The following is an 18,544-nucleotide window of genomic DNA, read 5'->3' as shown; positions in this document are numbered from 1 at the left end:
ATTGTAACAGATTTCAGCAGTGCCCTCCTCTCCTGGGGAAATTTTGCAGCTAAAGAGCTCCTATGCATAGTTAAACAATGCTTAAATCCACGGTAAAAAAAAAGATGCCTTGTTTTCTCTTACCTGACCAGGGTGATGCAGACTTAAATCCAGGCCACAAGTAAACTCAGTATGATGTTCCACAGTTTCAAGCAGAGGGTCAAGCTTGGAAAAATCCCAGATTCTATAGATGGAAAGAACACAATCATGGTAATTGAAAAACTATTTTTTTTAAAAAAAATGGGATGCTGGATTATTGATATGCGCATGAAGCTGCCAGGCGCTTTTAAAAACAAAACTCAATCTACTTTAGAAATGCAATTAATCCTATTGCCACAATTCTCTCGCCTCATCTGCATAAATAAGTACTTCATTAAGGAAGCATCTCCTTTAACCCAATATGGAAATTTAGATCAACAGAACTGGCATGATGATCTCCCATTGGGACAATCTGGAAAAACAGTAATCTGAAGCTTCTTTATTAAATAAGGACAGCTTTACAGCACATGAAGCAATAAAGCTGCCCTACTGAGTCAGAACGCTGGTCTGGTTAGCTCTTTATACTGCATATATCCTGTCACTGGCAGAAGTACTCCAAAAGCTCAAGCAGAGGTCTTTTCCAGCCATGCTACTAGAAATGCTTTAAAATGGCAACGCCAAAGATTTAATCTGGAACCATTAGCATGCCAAACATGCTCTGTCTCTAAGTTACGATTCCTCCCTACATTTTATTTAGTTTCTCACATTAGGTATTAGAGAGAAATCATAAGAATGCACTAAGAAAGAGAGGACTATTTTAATTTGTAGTCATTGCAAATAAGACAATCAACACATGGATCCAGAATGCATCTAATATCTCAAAAATACAAAATACCAGCCACAAATAGGGAAAGAAACACTTTTTATGAACATAAGTGACATTGCTGAAATGGCTGCACAGCTCACTCCTAGTTTTATTAGTGCAGTATAAACACTGAAACTTCAAGGACTATCCATCTAGTTCCCCTAACTTTTTAGTTAGAATTTCCTGTATGATGATCCCTAAATATTTCTCCCCTGCAGGTAAAATGCCATAACATGCCTTTGCCTAAGGCAAGATTCCCTAAAGTGGTAGCGGTGGGCACCATGGTGCCCACTAGTACTTCCCCTGGTGCCCACCAAGCTTTTCAAAAAGTGGCCGGGGCCACTGGAAGGCAAGTCTTTTTATTGACTGTCCTTGTTCAAATGAAAGGGGTTTCCATGGTTGCAACAGCAGCTGTAGTCACTGGAGGATCAGGAGAACTGGTGCTGCCAGGCTTGTAAGCATTCAGACTTCCCCTTCAGGCATTCCTTCTTTTTATTCTGCCTTCTTTTTCTCCCTTCCTCTCCTCCCCCACCCTGGGGGGGGGGTTCCTTCACTGCTTTGTATTTCCCTTCTGTGATTTTCTGCAAACCAAGGAGGGAGGTACTGTGTTTGGGTCCATCTCATGTGTAAGCCATTTTTTAATTTACAAAAATTCATATGCCACCTCTCTGCCTTTATCAGGGCCAACAACATGGCTAACAGATTAAAAACATACATACTAAAAATACATCTTTAAAATCAGTAAATCTAAGTTAAAATATACATACAATGAAACATACATACATAAAAACAATTAAAAACAGGGCAGGAAGGAGGGATCATTGAAGGAATACCAGATGATAAAAAAAGCCTTCACCCACTGATGGAAGATGACAACAGAAAAAGACAGACAAGTCTCTCTGGGGTGAGAGTTCCAGAGTTTTGGTACCATGATTGAGAAGGACCTCTCCCAGGTTGCCACCTGCCTAATCTCCAAAGGAGGTACCTGGATGATGACTGTAGTGGTTCTATAGATTCATAAGGGAGTACATAGTCCTTCAGGTATGCTGGTTCCAAAGTATATATGGCTTTATGTTGGGGAATTTTAGGCCCCATATCATAAAATCTTATTCTGAGCATACATTCTAGCTACCAGCACACAGAAATCTGTAAACAAGTAATAAAGTCTCGCTCTAAGTGTCACATTCCTTCTTCTGAGATACATATGTCTCCAGTGGATGAGACAAATCACTGAACAATACGTAAACATTTTTGTTTTGGTTATTCTAATGAAATAAAGTAAGATTTCAACCTTGAACAAATTCCTTCCCAAAGAATATATCAGATACATGTCTCCAGTTTCTCAAATGTTTGTATAATTCATTTGTCACTCAAGCTTGTCAGATGTCATGTTCTCTGAGAAAATACATCATTGTGTCATTTTGACAAGGTGTATGCATCATTTTGACAGGGTTTCATCCTAATCTCTGATCTTTTATTCTGTAAACAAATAGCAATTATTCTGTAAACAATCAGTACTGAAGGGTATATAAGGCCCTCCAATGCTACTGGTCTTTACACGTCTCCCCCTAATGGAGAATGTGTCTGGGGTTATTCCATGTAAGAAATAAACCCATTTTCCCTCAGTAATCACTGTGTTTGGTGTCTTGAAATATATATGGGTTAGTGGTAGTAGGGGGCTTATAAATTGGAAGCAGAGTACTATTTAAGGAACTTCCCTAACATTTTAAAGGTCAGCACCTGGAACTATTCCCAGAAACAGACTGAGAGCCAGTGTAGATGGGCCAGGGCTGAAGTAATATGCTCCCTATGACTCATTCCAGTCAATATCCTGGCTGCAACATTCTACACCAACTAGTTTCCAAACCCTTTTCAAGGGTAACCTCATGAAGAGTGCACTGCAGTAATCTAATCTAGATTACTGAAGTTGACAAACCCTCTGAGGAGTGATCTCTGATGGCTCTGTCTTTTTGAACTACTTTTCCGGGCTAACATTGCATTTCCCTACACTTGAGTTTCCCTGTGTAGATGTCTTGTGTAGAGAGACTCTCAGTTTCTATTTAAAGAAGGATAATTTGATTTGCTATATTACACTGAAGAACATAGATGTGTGGTATAATAGAAAAATAATATTTATGCATTTTTTAGCCTGGCTTTAAATTTGAAACTTAAGATAGTATAAAAATTCAACTAAAACACAAAACACAAACCAGGGAGGAGGGCCAAAAACAGTTACTGGGTGTACATCAAACAAAACAAAGAAGTCTTCACCCACTGGTGGAAGACAGCAGTATTGAGAGACAGACTAATCTTTCTGGAGAGGGAGTTCCAAAATTATGGTGCTGTGACTGAGAAGGCCCTTTCTTGGGTTGCCTCCTATCTAGTCCCAAATGATGAGAACTTCCGAGGCAGGGCTTCTGTAGTTTATAGAAGTGAATGATTAGGTTCATATGGGAGAAAGTGGTCCTTCCCAGGTTGTATAGTGGTCTGGTTGCTGATTTGATTCTATATGAAATTGCCCTTGCAACAGAGATTCCAGACAGACCAGGCAATCTATTTTTAATAGTGGTTTCCCTTTCACTCCTGATGTGAATTGAAGCCTCCATCCCTTCCATTCTGTATTCTCACTTGACCATCAGGATTCTCCATCTACCCTGTTTTCATTTTTTTAAATTTTGAGGAGCAGCACTGAGTAGAAATAATGCAATACTTTTTAAAAACAATTTTAAAAAACTATTTACAGACACTTCTGATGATCCCCTCCCCCTTCCCTAAAAGACAGGCTGAGCTGTGGGTGACTCTTCTGTTTTTTAAGACACGTGTATGAGTAATACTGGATAAGAGTAACACTATACCTTTAACAAACTTTTAAAACAGATACTAATTTGCAGAGCCTCTGACAATCCCCTTCCCTGTGTCGAAAAAGCAGAAGAGTCTCTTCTGTTACACTAATTGTTTTTAGGGACTGACCTCTTTTGGTCATCAACAAATTGAGAGTAACTGACTAGCACTTCACCAAAGTCCAGCAAATGTGCTGTCTTCCCATCAGACATAAGAAACTGCACATGCCAATAACGTCCTCCCAAAGAAACACCTTTTCCCCTCAGGTTTAAAAACAAGGCAGGTTTATTTATGGAAAGAATGGGCTATTAAAGATTTGTGCATAAACAGAAGATGACATTGTGTGGAACCAAGGGAAAAAAAAACCCAAACCAGTCAGATGGCTGAAATATGGAAAATCCTTGTGGCGGAAGCAGCCTTGCTTTGCTCTGAAGTTTCAGAAAGACAGGGCTCATTTGGAGGAGGAACGCACCGGAACACTGTTCCAGCAGTTCCCCAAATGCTCACTGTCAGATGGCCCCGCCTACCTGACTTTTGGCCATTTTGGGTGGTTTCGGCCTCGACTGGGGCCAAAATGGCCTGGATCAGGACCAAAATGGGGAACCCCCCTGCCCAGCACCAACCCGATCCTGGCCTTTTCGGCCCCAATCCAGGCCCAAATGGGCTCAAAACAGCCACTTTTGGCCATTTTGGGCCCATTTTCGCCGGGATCAAGGCCGAAATGGCCAAGATTGGGTTGGTGCTGGGTGGGGAAGGCCGCCCCTGCCTGGCACTGACCTGGTCCAAGCTGTTTCAGCCCCAATCCAGGCCCAAAATGGCCACTTTCGGCCATTTTAGGCCCATTTCTGCCAGGATCGGGGCCGAAACAGCCGGCACCGGCACAGTCTCGGCTGTTTTGGCCCTGATCTGGGCCCAAAATGGCCATTCGGGGCCCATTTCCGCTGGGATCGGGGCCAGAATTGCCAGGATCAGGTTGGTGCCAGGCAAGGGAACCCTCCCCTGCAAGGCACTGACCTATTCCAGGATGTTTTGGCCCTTATCTGGGCCCAAAATGGCCATTTTCAGTCATTTGGGGCCCATTTCCGCTGGGATCGGAACCATAATGGCTGGGATCGGGTCAGTGCCAGGCGGGGCCAAACCCGCCAGGATTGGGTTGGTACAAGTTCTTCACAGCTTTGGTCTGGCATACCTACGGGACCGCCTCCCTCCCCATGTTCCTCCACGGCAGCTTCGCTCATCTGAACAGGGTCTCCAGCAGGTGCCAGGCTGCACACTGGTGAAGTCAACAGCAGCCTGTGCACGGGCTTTCTCTGTGGTGGCCCCTATCCAGTGAAATGACCTGCCTGAGGAGGTCAGGAGAGCCCCCACTCTCTTGGCTTTCCATAAATGATGCAAAATCAAACTATTCAAAAAGGCTTTTTACTCAAATGGGAGGGCTGTATTGTAGGGATGGGATCTCAGATGCTTTGCTAATGAGTTAAGGACCATAGACATCAGCACTATGTTGCCTTACATATTATCTGTTTCTTTAAATATGTACTCCTATATACCACTTGTGCTCCATGTTGTCTAATGTTAGTCCTAGAATTAATTATGTTCTGTTTCAGTATTTTTTCTACTCTGTATTGGATTCTTGCTAATTCTAGGTCTTTTAAACTTGTATCTATTTACCCTATGTGTGGCATTGTTTATGGAAATGTCCTTGATACTGTATTGAAATGTACTTGATACTGATTGTACTAATCTCATACTGTGTAATCCACCTTGAGTCTCAGTGAGAAAGGTGGACTATAAATGACATAAATAAATAAAATAATAAATAAATAAATAAATACATTTCCCCCACAAAGGCCAAAGTCTCTACCAACTATCGTTGTGGAGATATGCCTTTCCCTTTATAATTTCTCAACAAAAGGGGATAGAGAGTTACTTTCTAAAAAATAAAAGATGAGAATTCAGAGAATCTGTTACACATATTGTTATAACATTATATAGATACAACACTATTAAATTGCTGATTTAAAAAAAAACTGGAAAAAAACCCTGGGGGGAAGGAGGCAGCTGTCAAAAGGCAGGAAAACTGTACAGAAACCTGCCAAGTGGAAGCCCTATTGCTGCTGTTTTGTACTGGCAAACTGCAGCACTAACGGTGAAACTAAACAAACCTGTGTGGTAAACAACAGAAAAACCATATAAGTAAATTATGAAAATTAACCATGTATTCTTCTTTTTCTACTGTTAAAGGGAGGGGAAAGGACTTTTTAAAAGTCATGCATTTGATTTCTAGGATTTTATTGGGCTCATGTTTGACTTTTGAAACACCTTCACAAAGTGAGGCTTTTGTTTAAAATATAAACAGGAATCTGTACCCAGTGCAGTCTGTACATGGTCCAATATTCTGTGCTTTTTTGGGAGGTGGTATAATTACAACATACATACAGCCCATTCTACAATACATACAACTTGGTATGATTTAAATCTTGTTATCCCAATGCAATTTGCTTTATAATATCTAGGATCATTGTTTTTACTTTTATGTGGTTATCATACTATATCAAACAAATTTCTACTACAGCAGTAGCTTCCTCCTTTTCTCCCTCTAGAACATCCCCCTCTCTCCTCACAGGCAGACAAAAAGCTTACAACAAAGAGCAATGTGTTTCCAAAATGTATACAGGAGTGGTTACCAAAGGGGGATAGAAAGCATCAATCTATGCACTATGCAATATAGGAACAGTTCAGGAACACTGCAAACACCAGAGACTACTCAGTTTGTTTAAAGCTGTCTTCATTAATTTCTCAGAAAATTATCTGACCAGAATAGCAGTCACAGAATATACATGCTATGGCAACTGCCCATTTTAGATTCTTTTATTACTAGAGGGAAAAAGTTCATTTTCCCAATGAAGTCATTTCCAAAGAGCAGAGATAAGCACTGAGCTGGCTCACCCTTCAATTTCCTCATAGCTTTCCAAAGCAGTGTGTTTTGGTAAAGCCCAGTATGTACTGCTGAAGAAGGAATGTTTGTTATGATTTATGCACAAAATAATAAATGTCTTTTAAACTGCAAAAAGACCTATAGTCAAATATCAATTCCAAAGAATTTCAGGGACTAATATTCAGAAAGGGCCATTTTTGAGAAATAAGATTTAAAACTCTATAATTATCAATTGAGTCCCCAGGGATCCATATCGGGACATTCAGATTAATTTGTTTATAAATGATCTGGAACTAGGGATGGGCAGTGAAGCAGCCCCAAGTCTGACAGTCAATTAATCAGGATGGTGAAGACCACAGATAACAGCAAAGGGCCCCCAAAAGGCTCTCTCCAAACTTGATGAGTGGACAACAAAGTGGCAAATATATTTCAAAGCAAATAGAAAGTGATGCATACTATGGCAAAAAAAATTCCTAACTTCACATGGACAGAGAACTCCAGATTAGAACTCAGGGCATCCCATAAAGTTGATGGACAGTAGACTCAGGACAGATAAAAGACCTCTTCAAACAAAATGCAACTTATTTACAGAGCTTGCTACCATAAAACATAATAGCCACTAGCACAGAAACAGCTTTTGAAGGGGAATACACAGAAGGATATGTCTATCAGTGGCTATTAGCCATTATGGAAAAATGAAGCATCCATGCTCAGAGGCATACTACCTCTGGAAGCAAAAGCAAAGAAAAGTGCTGCCTCCATTCTTTGCTTGTGGGCTTTCCAGAGACATTAAGCTGGCAACTCTAGGAATCTGGATGATGTACTAAATGGACTCCAAGGCCCCAGATGACCTCTCTCATTTGTTCCACATAGATATAAAATAGCACTGCTATAACGATAAACCTTAAAAGACACCAGCCAATTTTTATATTCCTAAATTAGCACTTTTTGAATATTGGTCAGGCAAAAATTATTATAATTCAATTTAACACCCGTCCACTCACCTCAAGCAGATGCTCAAGCCAATTTAAAAAGCTGATTTGATCTGTAGTATCAAAAACCTCAGAGAAGTCTAACAGTCAACAAGTAGATATTACTGCTGGCATCCAGAGACAGATCTTTGCTTAGAGCCACTAATACTGTCTCAGTTCAATAGCCAAATTGAACTGCTTGAAAAGGGTCAACAAAGGGTTATCTAGATATAACTGAAGGCGCTCTGCTATCCCACTTTCAACCACTTTCCCTAAAAGATAAAGTTGAGATGGTGATCTGCAGTTCAGAGAGTCACCTTTGCATAATGATGTTTTTGTAAAGAGTGTGCAATCACTACCTTATTATTACCAATGGAACCTCTCCCACCTCCAAACCTGTAGTGATGACCATAACCCACAGAACTCAGTCCCACTGGACTTGACCAGTCATGATGAACATGCCGCCTTGATTTTAGCAGAAAAAATATCATCCTGAGACATATTGTATAGATCATTTAACTTCTGGGTGCTCCTACACAAAATAAAACTAAAATTCTGTTCAGTTCATTTGTAATATACTAGATACCAAGTTAATATTTGTACTCCTAGAGGTACTAAGAAGTTCTTTGAATGTGCTACTTGCTGTTCATGTACATTTCCTAATATATAAAGAAGTTTCATGCACTTTCCAGAACAAAGGTTATTTCAGGCACTGCTGAAGTTCAAAACAACCTCATTTATATACTATTCTTAACCTCTCAAGCTTTAATTGAGTATCAAAGATGAGGAGGTATTTTCCACTTTACACACTTCTAAAGTATTAAATCTGTTCTAGATTATACTTTTTCTAAGGTGTATTAGTAGCTATTCATTATAACTGAGTTTTCATTTTCACAGATGACTAAATATTCTATATAGGGCTTTTCCGCATGGTCAAACTGCAGCGGTTCAGATACGATTCCACTTCTCATGATCCCCAGAGTTCTGCATGTGCAAGGGAATCACGGGTCGCAGAATCAAATTTTCTCCAATTTTTCTCAATGTTTTCCCCCTGCAGACTTACAGCAACTTTCTTTTGAAGTCACTGCTGAGTCGCTGCTTGTGCGTCTTGTGTGTGTGTTTCTTAGTCTCTAACTGCATCCCTCCCCCCTCTTTTCCTTTCCCTGGGCATTGACTGGTTAGCTGCCCACCAGTAACCACTCTCACCCTCCTCAGCTCTCTGAACTCCTTTTCTGCCCTTTTTAAAATTAAAATAAAGGTTTGGAACACCCCAGCTTCGTTTCTTAAAGGGCTGTGGAAATTGCTCCCTCTTCATTTTTTAAGTGAGAGAAGGATCATAAGGCTGTGTCCTCGTCTCTCAAATGGCTGTGGAAACCGTTCCCTCCTTCCCCAGCTCTTTACACACTCCTTCTTTATTTTTTTAAGTGAGGGAAGGGTTCTAAGGCTGCATCTTTGTCTCTCAAACGGCTGTGGAAACCACTCCTTCCCCAGCTCTCCACACACATCTTTATTCCATCCCCTCTTTGGCATCAGGAGAAGCCTGAAACAAGCACCAAACAACTGAGCATCCATCACCCCCCTTTTTTAATTAGGGGAGAATCACAATGCTGTGAGACATTCATGCATTCTACCCCTTTAAGTACAATGTCTGTCCCATTCCCTGATGGCAATCCACATTCCCCACTGATCACTTCTTGGGTTTACTTTTTTATTTCCTTTATTTACAACTGGGGCTCATGATCACGGTGATTTGGAAATGGGGGTGGGGGACTCGTCTCAAGAATCTGCCTTCCACATCCCAAAACACAGTCACGTGATATGAGGAGGCCCGTGAGAACGACTTTTTTTAAGCAGCAGCATTTGAACATTTTGCTCTGACAGAGAGGCGCTGTTTTGCATCAAGCAAACAATTCAAACCACACCAGAGCAATCTGCTAGAAGCTAGTGGAACAAGCACAAAAAGTACTTTGGAGGTTTTCCCCCAGAACTCCGCCATCAATTGCCTCTCTAGATTTTTTTTTAAAATGGTGCGCACGGGACTGCCCAGTCTACAAATACAAGGACAGGGATGTGTATGCTGAAATTTTTTTAAAAAGTTACATCAGCTCCAGCCCCCACAAATGGCAGCTTCAGACACATCTCAACTCGTCTGGAATAAGAAAGCAGACACCAAATCACCTCGAGGTCGTGCAGTACAGAATGCCAGGAGCTCAAGCCAATTCAGTGCAGATCAACATGAGTACTTAGAAGCACCAGCTTAAAGTGTGCTGTGCAGAAAAGCCCATACACATTTTTAGAGTGAATTTCTGAGCTGTTTTCATTAGGAACTCCCAAGCTACATTTTCCAAGTATAAGAGATTTTAACTAAAATTCACTGTTTTAATATTTGCCCTGAAAAAACAGAAGCCAAAGTAATGAGGAAATTACCTGTGGGATTCTCATAATATACAAATAAGTGCACTCAAACAAGTGCAGTGTGCCATTTTGGGTCAAAATGTTCATGGCATATCAGTCCTATAAAACACAGAGATATGAACAGAAAAGCTAGAAATAAGTTTAGATTTTTTCTCTTACTCAGCAGTTGCAATAATGTTGAGACTGTCCTACTTAAAGGAAGAAACAGGATCCTGACCTTCCTGATATACCATTGGGACAGGCCTGAGGGGCACCTCAGTTGGGCCAAGTTTCAGCCATCCCCTTGGAACTTGAAAATACCACGCTGTTGTATTACAGAGTGCTGGCTATTGGGGGAACACATTCCAAGATACAGTACTCAGTCAGGATGCAAGGTGAAGCAGTGAAAAACAACCAACAATTTAGCCTGGTGGGCCAGTAAATAAGAATGTATTTATGGAGGCTTGCTTGCCTATGCTGCATCCATAAATTAGTCATAAACCATCAGAGATTTTCTGTATACACTATCCAACCATAACCAACCAGTATCTAATGTAGTTAATGAACAATACTACAGGTTCAAATTGCATGCATTATGATATCCCAAAATTCTGGTGATTTAAAGTATTCAAGAGCAGATTACTGAATTAATTTTCTTAACGCATATCTAATTCAAAACACTTAGGGGGAAAATCCTTATACATTTATCATAATCCAGAATTGCTATTGTGTATATACAGCAGAAAACCCATACATGTCTCTTTACCAAGAAACCCAAGCAAAAGAAAGGCCTCAACACTGAGAAGAACATAGTTTACATTTAGACAAGGGAATAAGTGCATAAGGATGCTCAGATACAAGTAAACATATTACATGATTTCATTTCAGTTGGAATGAAAACTATGAAAGAAAATGAAAAAAAATCATTAAAAAGTACACTTTGAAGAAACAGAGAAAACAGGACAAAGGAGTATGGAAGGGAATTTTTGATGTAAGGGGTTGCAGAGTTCTATATATGCCCACGTACTTTCCATGTGCACACGGAACTCTTGCATATCTGCAATTGGCATTACATTTCATCTGGGAAGGAACTGTATCTGCAAATAAATGTGTGGATGGATTGTGATCCTGCTCTCTATTAAAATAAATGCTCCAGTGGATAGAAAAACTCTATGCCTGCAATGTAGTTTCCCATTCAAAACTGAAGTTTAGATGCAAGATCCTTGGCAAGTCTATTTATTAATAAACCATGAAAATTAACAATCATATTCTTTTCAAAAGCATAAATGGAGAAATGCACAGCATATAGAATATACTGATGCCGCCATAATTTTGGTCAGAAATTTAGAGGTTATTTTTCTTTATTTTTGCTTGTTTTGTGCAGTTATACCTACTAAGAAGTAAAGGTTTCACTTGTATGTGCTGGAAGTCAGACAGGGCAAACTGGGGTGTGTGGTGGTTTAGAAACATAGGTTATAGGTTATAGCTTCCACTTCAAATGGCAGCCAGCCCACCTGCCCTGCAAGATACAGAGGCAAAGCCTCATCTTTTCAAGCTTGATCAGTTATCCCCTGATATGACTTCCAAAAAATGTCTTGTTATAAAAAAGTGCCTATGGCAAAATGTAGCATTTAATGCAAAGGTCTATGCTTTTCATTCCCAGGTTGGGGGCATATGAGTTAACAACAGCTCTCTTCCTCTGTAATAATAGCACCAAATAAAATGTCAACAGCAAATACACAAGAGTATATAGGAAGCAAAATACATTAAGGGTCCAGACCAAACCTCTACTTTCTATCAAAATATGGAACTCATCCAGAGACTACCTTTCACAACAGAGATACTGAGATGATTTATCTTCTGGTTCAGTTAACACCACTTGACCAAAGGAGTCACACATTCCCTTCAATTCTGTAGCAAGCTAAGCTGAACATCCAGGCTCTGAAGATTAACTGGTGCTGTGCTCTGAACAAGATCCCATAAAAAGCATCCCTTATGTTCCACGAGGGATTCTGTGAGAAATGTATTTTAAATATAAATAAAACTGAGTAATTAATATATGACAGACTGCTTAACTCAGCAAACTGTGCTCAGCAGTGCTCTTGGACTTACTGTGCAGCCAAGACTCACGGCACACATGCCAGGAAGAGAGGTATTACTGCTAAGTCCCATTCCACCCCTTTCAAATGAACCAAGCAAAAGGAAAGGGATTAGACGGAAAACAGAGAAGGAAAGCATTTAAGAAGGCAGCTTCATTAAATTTATTATGGATGAAGGAGGGGTCTTCTAGAGTCAGTTCTACAGTGACACTGTGGCTGATTTGATACGAGCTGAATGGTTTTCTAAAGAGGCAAGAGCTAGGTAAATATTAACACATGAACCAGTGACACAGATAATAATAGCTACACAGATACGTCTGTACTCCTACTGAATCAGAGCTATTTAAGAGTGTGTTCCACTTACTCTTGTACTCAAACATTACCAACGAAGAACCAGTTTTACAAGATTAAAATAAAATGATATCAAAGCATTTTTTCTAGTTGAACAATATACTCATGGGTTTTAGCATTCTCATTCACATAAAATCTTAGGTTCTTTAATACACAATTGTTACTGACAAACTTTTCTAGAAGTTGTGAATCTAAAAGCGGGATGTACAAATTGACTATCACATGTTTCTAATCATGAACCAGAAAACCATTACACGGCAATCTAGGTCTAGCTCTGGTTTAGAAACCTTACAAACATTATTGTTAAATCAGAAATAATGCACTCTCCATTTCACTCCTAATGAAATTTCTGCAGTCTGTTTTAATTAACTGATTGCCATCAATTATCTTTGTTTCTACACATTAGGTACAATTCCTAATACCAAAGGAGTTAGCCGTGTTAGTCTGTAGTAGCAAAATAGTAAAGAGTCCAGAAGCACCCTAAAGACTAACCAACTTTACTGTATCATAAGCTTTCGAGAACCACAGTTCTCTTCGTCAGATGCATCGAAAGCTTATGCTACAGTAAAGTTGGTTAGTCTTAAAGGTGCTACTGGACACTTTACTATATTCCTAATACCGTCCCCAACCACCACCTCAAAGGCCTTCACATAAGTTTTAACTGGAAGGTACGCTAAAGCTACTGTAGCACAGTGGTTAAGTGGTAGTGGTCCAGCTGCAAATCAGCACTCTACTGGTTCAAATCCCACTACTGCCATGAGCTCAGTAGGTGGCCTTGGGTAAAGTACTCCTCTCAGCCCCAGCTCCCCACTTGTATTGTGGGGATAATAATAACACTAACTTGTGAGGCTCTAATCTGCCTAAAAGAGCGGTATATAAGTGCAGTTATTTATTATTTAATGTATTGTTTATGCATTTGCAATAAAAAACCCCTAAGTGTTATTAAAAACTGTTTTCCCCTTCTCAACATATCCCAAAATTACGGAACTCTTAAACTCCCATGCAAAACACTGTCACAATATAAAAAATTAATTTGATTCTTCCAATTTTTTCCCATAACCTTACAATAACCTTCTAATCATGGATATTTTCTATGAAATAAGAATATACCTTAAGAGTCTCTGTGGTAGTATTTTCTACAAGTCATCAGTGGATTTAATTTGCATGGGCGGGGGGAAGGATTTTGTCAAGTCAGTCCTCTGGATTAGCTTTCGAGCACAATCTACAACAGTGCTACATCATTCAGTGCTGCAAGGTTCTGTATAGTCTTGTCCCCAGTCCCTCAACCCCAGACCATTTGGGGTACAGAAACCCAAGAGGAAGAAATGTTCCAAGAACTTCCATCCAAGAGATATAAATCTAGTTACCTGCTGTTTTCTAGGGTTTGCACATGGCTATGCAGCACTACATGGCACTGAAACAGACTGGGCCTTTATCCAACACAAACTGGTCCAAAATTAATGTAGCCTATGCTTGAAATTCTGTTATTTTTGTTAAGTACCCAACAGAAATGCTGCCTTTCACAGCAGTCAGGCACTGGGTTCAGCCAGTGGGGGAACATCACAGAAGAAAACCAAGCAGTACCCAACCACAAGCACAAGACATTCCCTTGCTTCAATTTACTTCTGTTGGGCTAAATTGCAACAGTGTCCTTTGATCGGTTTGGTTTGAGTGGAATGGGTGTGGTTCTGTGGTGTGTTCCCCTTCCTTGCTTTGGTTCAAGGGGGATTCCTCTCCTGTGCTTCAGTTTGATTCTGTTGGGCTTTCTCTGGGATGAGTTCAGCTTGCATTTGGGAGTGTGCCTTGGCCATGGTAGCCTTGCCCCAACGTGTTTCTGCAGTGGGAGTCAGCATTTTTCCCATAGGAAAGAATGGAGTGGTTGGGGCCACCTTGTTCGGGGGACCACAGAATTGGCCCCCAGGGTCCAATCTTCTTGAAACATGGGGGGGGGGGTCTTTAGAAGACAGTTAGTAGGCACCCTCCAAAATTGGTGAAGTTTGGTTGAAAAATGACGATCCACTCCCAGCCTACCAGATAGTCCCATAGGAAAAAATAGCTGGATTTTACCAAATTTCTGCTATATTACCGAATGGAACTAGAGAATCAATTCAGTATTCAGGAAGTACTGAATTTTTCTCTGGTTTGGCATTTCAAGTTCAGATTTACTTAATTTTATTTCTGTGCACACCCATACCTCCCACCCCCAGCTTTGGTGCCTTAGCAGCAGCAACTCTGCTGGCCAGCTGGGCACTCTGCAGGTTCACCGCAATGGAAGCAACTTTCCCAGCCATCTGAGGACCCACCAGGTTTCTCAATGTGATGGCGGCAGCAACTCTCCCTCACTAGCTTGCCCTTATTCCTGCCCATTTTCCTGCCTCCTGGCCACCCTACAGATTGGTGGACTCTTCCACCTGATAGCGCTCTTTTCTGCCTGACTGGCTTTGCGGCAACTATGCTAGTGTAGTGAAAGGTATTGTTTTGGGTGAGAATGTAAATCCCCCTCCACGCTGTTTAAAGTTTTCAGATTTTTGTGCCACACTGGGGAGTGACCCCAAGGTGGCACAAACATCTCTTCAGTGGCCGAGTGCCTCTGATATGCGGGATTAAGTATCTCTCTCTCTATGTGTGTGTGTGGGGGGGGGGTGTTGGATATTAATATATAATATTCAAATTAATGTTAAGCTTTGTTAAGCAATTCTTCATATAATTCTGGCCTTAAATATTAAAGGAAACTTTCCCCAGGAAACTGGATTTTTATAGCAAAAGAATGGAAGAGAGCTCAGCTGAATAAGAAAGCACTCAAATCTGAGTAAGAGAGCTGGATAAGAAAGCAAAGCAGATGTAGATAGGCTGTTTTTCTGCTCAATGGAAAGAATAGGTGCAGACAGATGGTTCTCCTGTTTAATGGGAGGAGCAACAGTGCCTTATCTAACACTCTACAAGGTTCTAAAGATGTTCTAACACAGGCACAGAACCTTAGAGATTTCTTCATATCCCAGATTTCAGTGTCAGTTATCAATTTCAAGAAACCATGGCCTATATGCATACAAGAAATGAAGCTGGCTGAAACCTGCAATGCTGGAGAGATACACTAAATATACCTTCTGTTGCCTGACATATGACCCCATAGGCCTTATCCTACAGTGAGGTTACTGCTACTGAGCTGAGCTTTTCACTGTCTCTTCTGCTTTTCTTGGTATATCTGCTATCATTCCGAAGCTCCTCAAGTCCTGTCAGGCATTAAAGGTGAGAAGGTTGAAGTCTTTAGTTGGGTGGAAGATGGGAGACATTGAAGAGCATTCCTCGCTCCATAGGGATACATGGGAGGGTGGACAACGGACAGCATCCTGGTGGGTACTGACTGGAGAGATTGCATGATATATGAAAGAAGAGGTCATGGAAGGGTGTTTTTGGAATTATGTTAGACACTCTTGTTGAAAAGGGAACACCCCTGAAATGGCAGGGCAGGCGAGTTGCCTCTAGGAACTGGAGAAAGGGAGGAGGAGGGTGGAGTGAAGCTTCTTCCACTTGATGCTTCTGTCCTGGAGGTCCCATTCTAATCTGTCAGAGTCCAGTGGGGTACCAGGAAGACTTTGGATGATACCTGAAACAGGTACCTGAGATTTAGGAAAAAATCCTTTTCATGTACTTCACAGAGGCTACAAAGAACTAAGATCTGCTTCAGAACTGATTGTTCACAAGCTATCACTGTCAGCCGTTAGATTGCACAGAGCTTTTTCAATGTTGGTCCTAGCAATTTACAATGAGACCAACAGGCTCACTTACTTGTTGCTTTTAAGTGATTATTGTGAAAACTATACTTTTACACTAAGCCTTTAATGGCTATGGAATTGGTTAGATTTAGTTACAGAGCTGTTGGCTTTAATGTTATGAATTTTAAAGGTTTTAGTTTGCGTATTTTTATTCTGCTTTACTACAAGTTATGTTTAGGGTTTTTGAACTGAAAAGCAAGCTAAACATTCAAATCTAATAAATATAAATAAATAGAACATAAATGCAATGCTTAAGAGGGTACATATCTTTATCATTCTTAGTACAACTTCATCTGCAAAAGAAGTTGTAATTGTTAAATCACTGAAGTATCAAAGCAGAGGACGCCTTGAAAATGCATTGTCCTTTAGCAGTACAATCAGTAAACAGTGTATTACAATAATTGATTTTGAAATAACATTCTTAACACAGGCAAAGAGCCCTAAACATTTATTGTGTCATTTCTTGCAATAAAACATTTTGGCAAAATGATTCTGACCATAAGAAATTTCTGTAATAATGCCTTTTCATACTATTTTTTTTCAAAAACTTGCTAAGTGGATGGTTTATATTGTTTGATTATTGTATATTAAATGACCTTTAGCATTATCTTCTAAAGGAAAAAACTTCTTCAGTATTCCCTGTATAGTAATTATAGTATTACAGAAGCATTCTTGTAGAAACATTATGCTGTCTTCTAGATTCTGCCATCTGCCAAATTCTGCAAGAAGTAGCAATCTGGCATTTTCCTTCTATTGCATAACATTTAAACTATGCTAAATTGCATGTATTATAGCACACTATACTTGATGATAGGATATTTTGAAATCACATAACAATTTCTAAGTAAAACTATAAAACATAACACAGTCACTATGAAGGAGAGAAAGCAGAAAACATTTGAGATTCAAATATCCTTAAACTGAGGATATTGGAACAAGAAATAAATGGCATATGGGAAGACTCCATAAAATGGAATGCGCATTACTGTAAGAATACAACAACAACACTGCACCAAACTTACTGGTGATGCCCCAGAGCTATTTTTGTTAGAGATCATCTCCTGCTTGGTGGGGAGGGGAACAGCAATTACGTTTCATAGAATTATGCAGTCTGGTTCAGACTGTGATATGTACTTGCTTCTGTGACTGGCATTCCTCTACTTTCATGGAAGTACATCCCAGTGAATGTATTAGGAGTTATTTCTTAGTAAGCATGCAGAAGACTGCAGCCTGAATGAGTCGACAAAACTAACCTGAGTTGACCTTGCACTTGTGAACCATGTTCCTTTTTCTGATTTTTTCTTACCAGGTAAATACTAGTGTGACTTAAAGAAAATATTCTTCAAAATAAAGTTCTTTTCCTACCTATGTAAACATGTACATGAAATAATAGAATTTTTTTGGGCTACAAAATATGCAAAATTCATTATATAGGATTTTTTTCTAGTTTATCATCTTCTCCTTTCTTTTACAATGGTGGACATTTAAATCTGCTTAGAGAATCAAAGATGCATCTTTTCACATTTGGAAATACGCCTTGACTATTGGGTGACCGAAAAGCACTGCCAATTCCCTCTCCAAATTATGATTTCTCAAGTATCACTACAGCTAACCTGCATTCCAGCACAATCAGGTTGGAAACCCTTGCAATAAATACACTATACAGAAACCCTATGACTTAATGGGATTAATACTAAAAAAAGGAAGACATACAACTGTATAGTGAGAGAAAAAAGACTGAAGTATCCATTACGAATAACTGATATGAAGATATTAAAAGACGAGCAAGTAAGTTATTTCTGGAATGTTCCATTTATGAAAAAAGGCATCACATTGTCCAAGATACTAGTTAGTTGAAAAGCTATTTTATCAAAAGCATCTGTCATGGCAGATAGCCAATAAAAACTCCAACTGAGTCAATCTTTAAACAGAAAAATCCATGTATTACTAATCAGTGCTTGAAAATGCCAAAAATGCAACTCTAAAAAGCAAGTCTTTTCGTGTCCAATTTAGAACAACTGCCTACCAGGAAAAGAAATGTATATGGACTCTTCGGCACCCAGTTCCTTCAACCTTTCCTCATAAGAATTGGCCTTCAGACCCCTCATCATCTTTGTTTACATCCTCCTTTGGATATGCTTCAGCTTGTTAACATCATTCTTAAAGTGTGGTGCCCAAAACTGAACTCAGTACTCCAAGTGAGGTCTAACCAGAGCAGAGTAAAGTGATACTATCATTTCGTGTGATCCAGACACTATATGCAGCCCAAAATCACACTTGCCTTTTTAGCTACT

General features: G+C 39.8%; 1 protein-coding gene across 1 annotated transcript in view; it reads right to left on the bottom strand.

Annotated features, from left to right (window-relative positions):
- PEX7 (peroxisomal biogenesis factor 7) overlaps positions 1-18,544 on the bottom strand; it is a 129,742-nt gene that overhangs the window by 24,352 nt on the left and 86,846 nt on the right. The window contains exon 9 of the mRNA XM_054993892.1: positions 124-223. Coding sequence (XP_054849867.1) covers positions 124-223 — 100 coding nt within the window. The remainder of the gene's footprint in view (positions 1-123; positions 224-18,544) is intronic.

The sequence above is a fragment of the Eublepharis macularius genome, chromosome 1 (assembly GCF_028583425.1).
Source record: "Eublepharis macularius isolate TG4126 chromosome 1, MPM_Emac_v1.0, whole genome shotgun sequence".
NCBI lineage: Eukaryota > Metazoa > Chordata > Lepidosauria > Squamata > Eublepharidae > Eublepharis > Eublepharis macularius.
The sequence above is the reverse complement of the archived record's forward strand: the minus strand, read 5'-3'. Positions and strand labels throughout refer to the sequence as shown.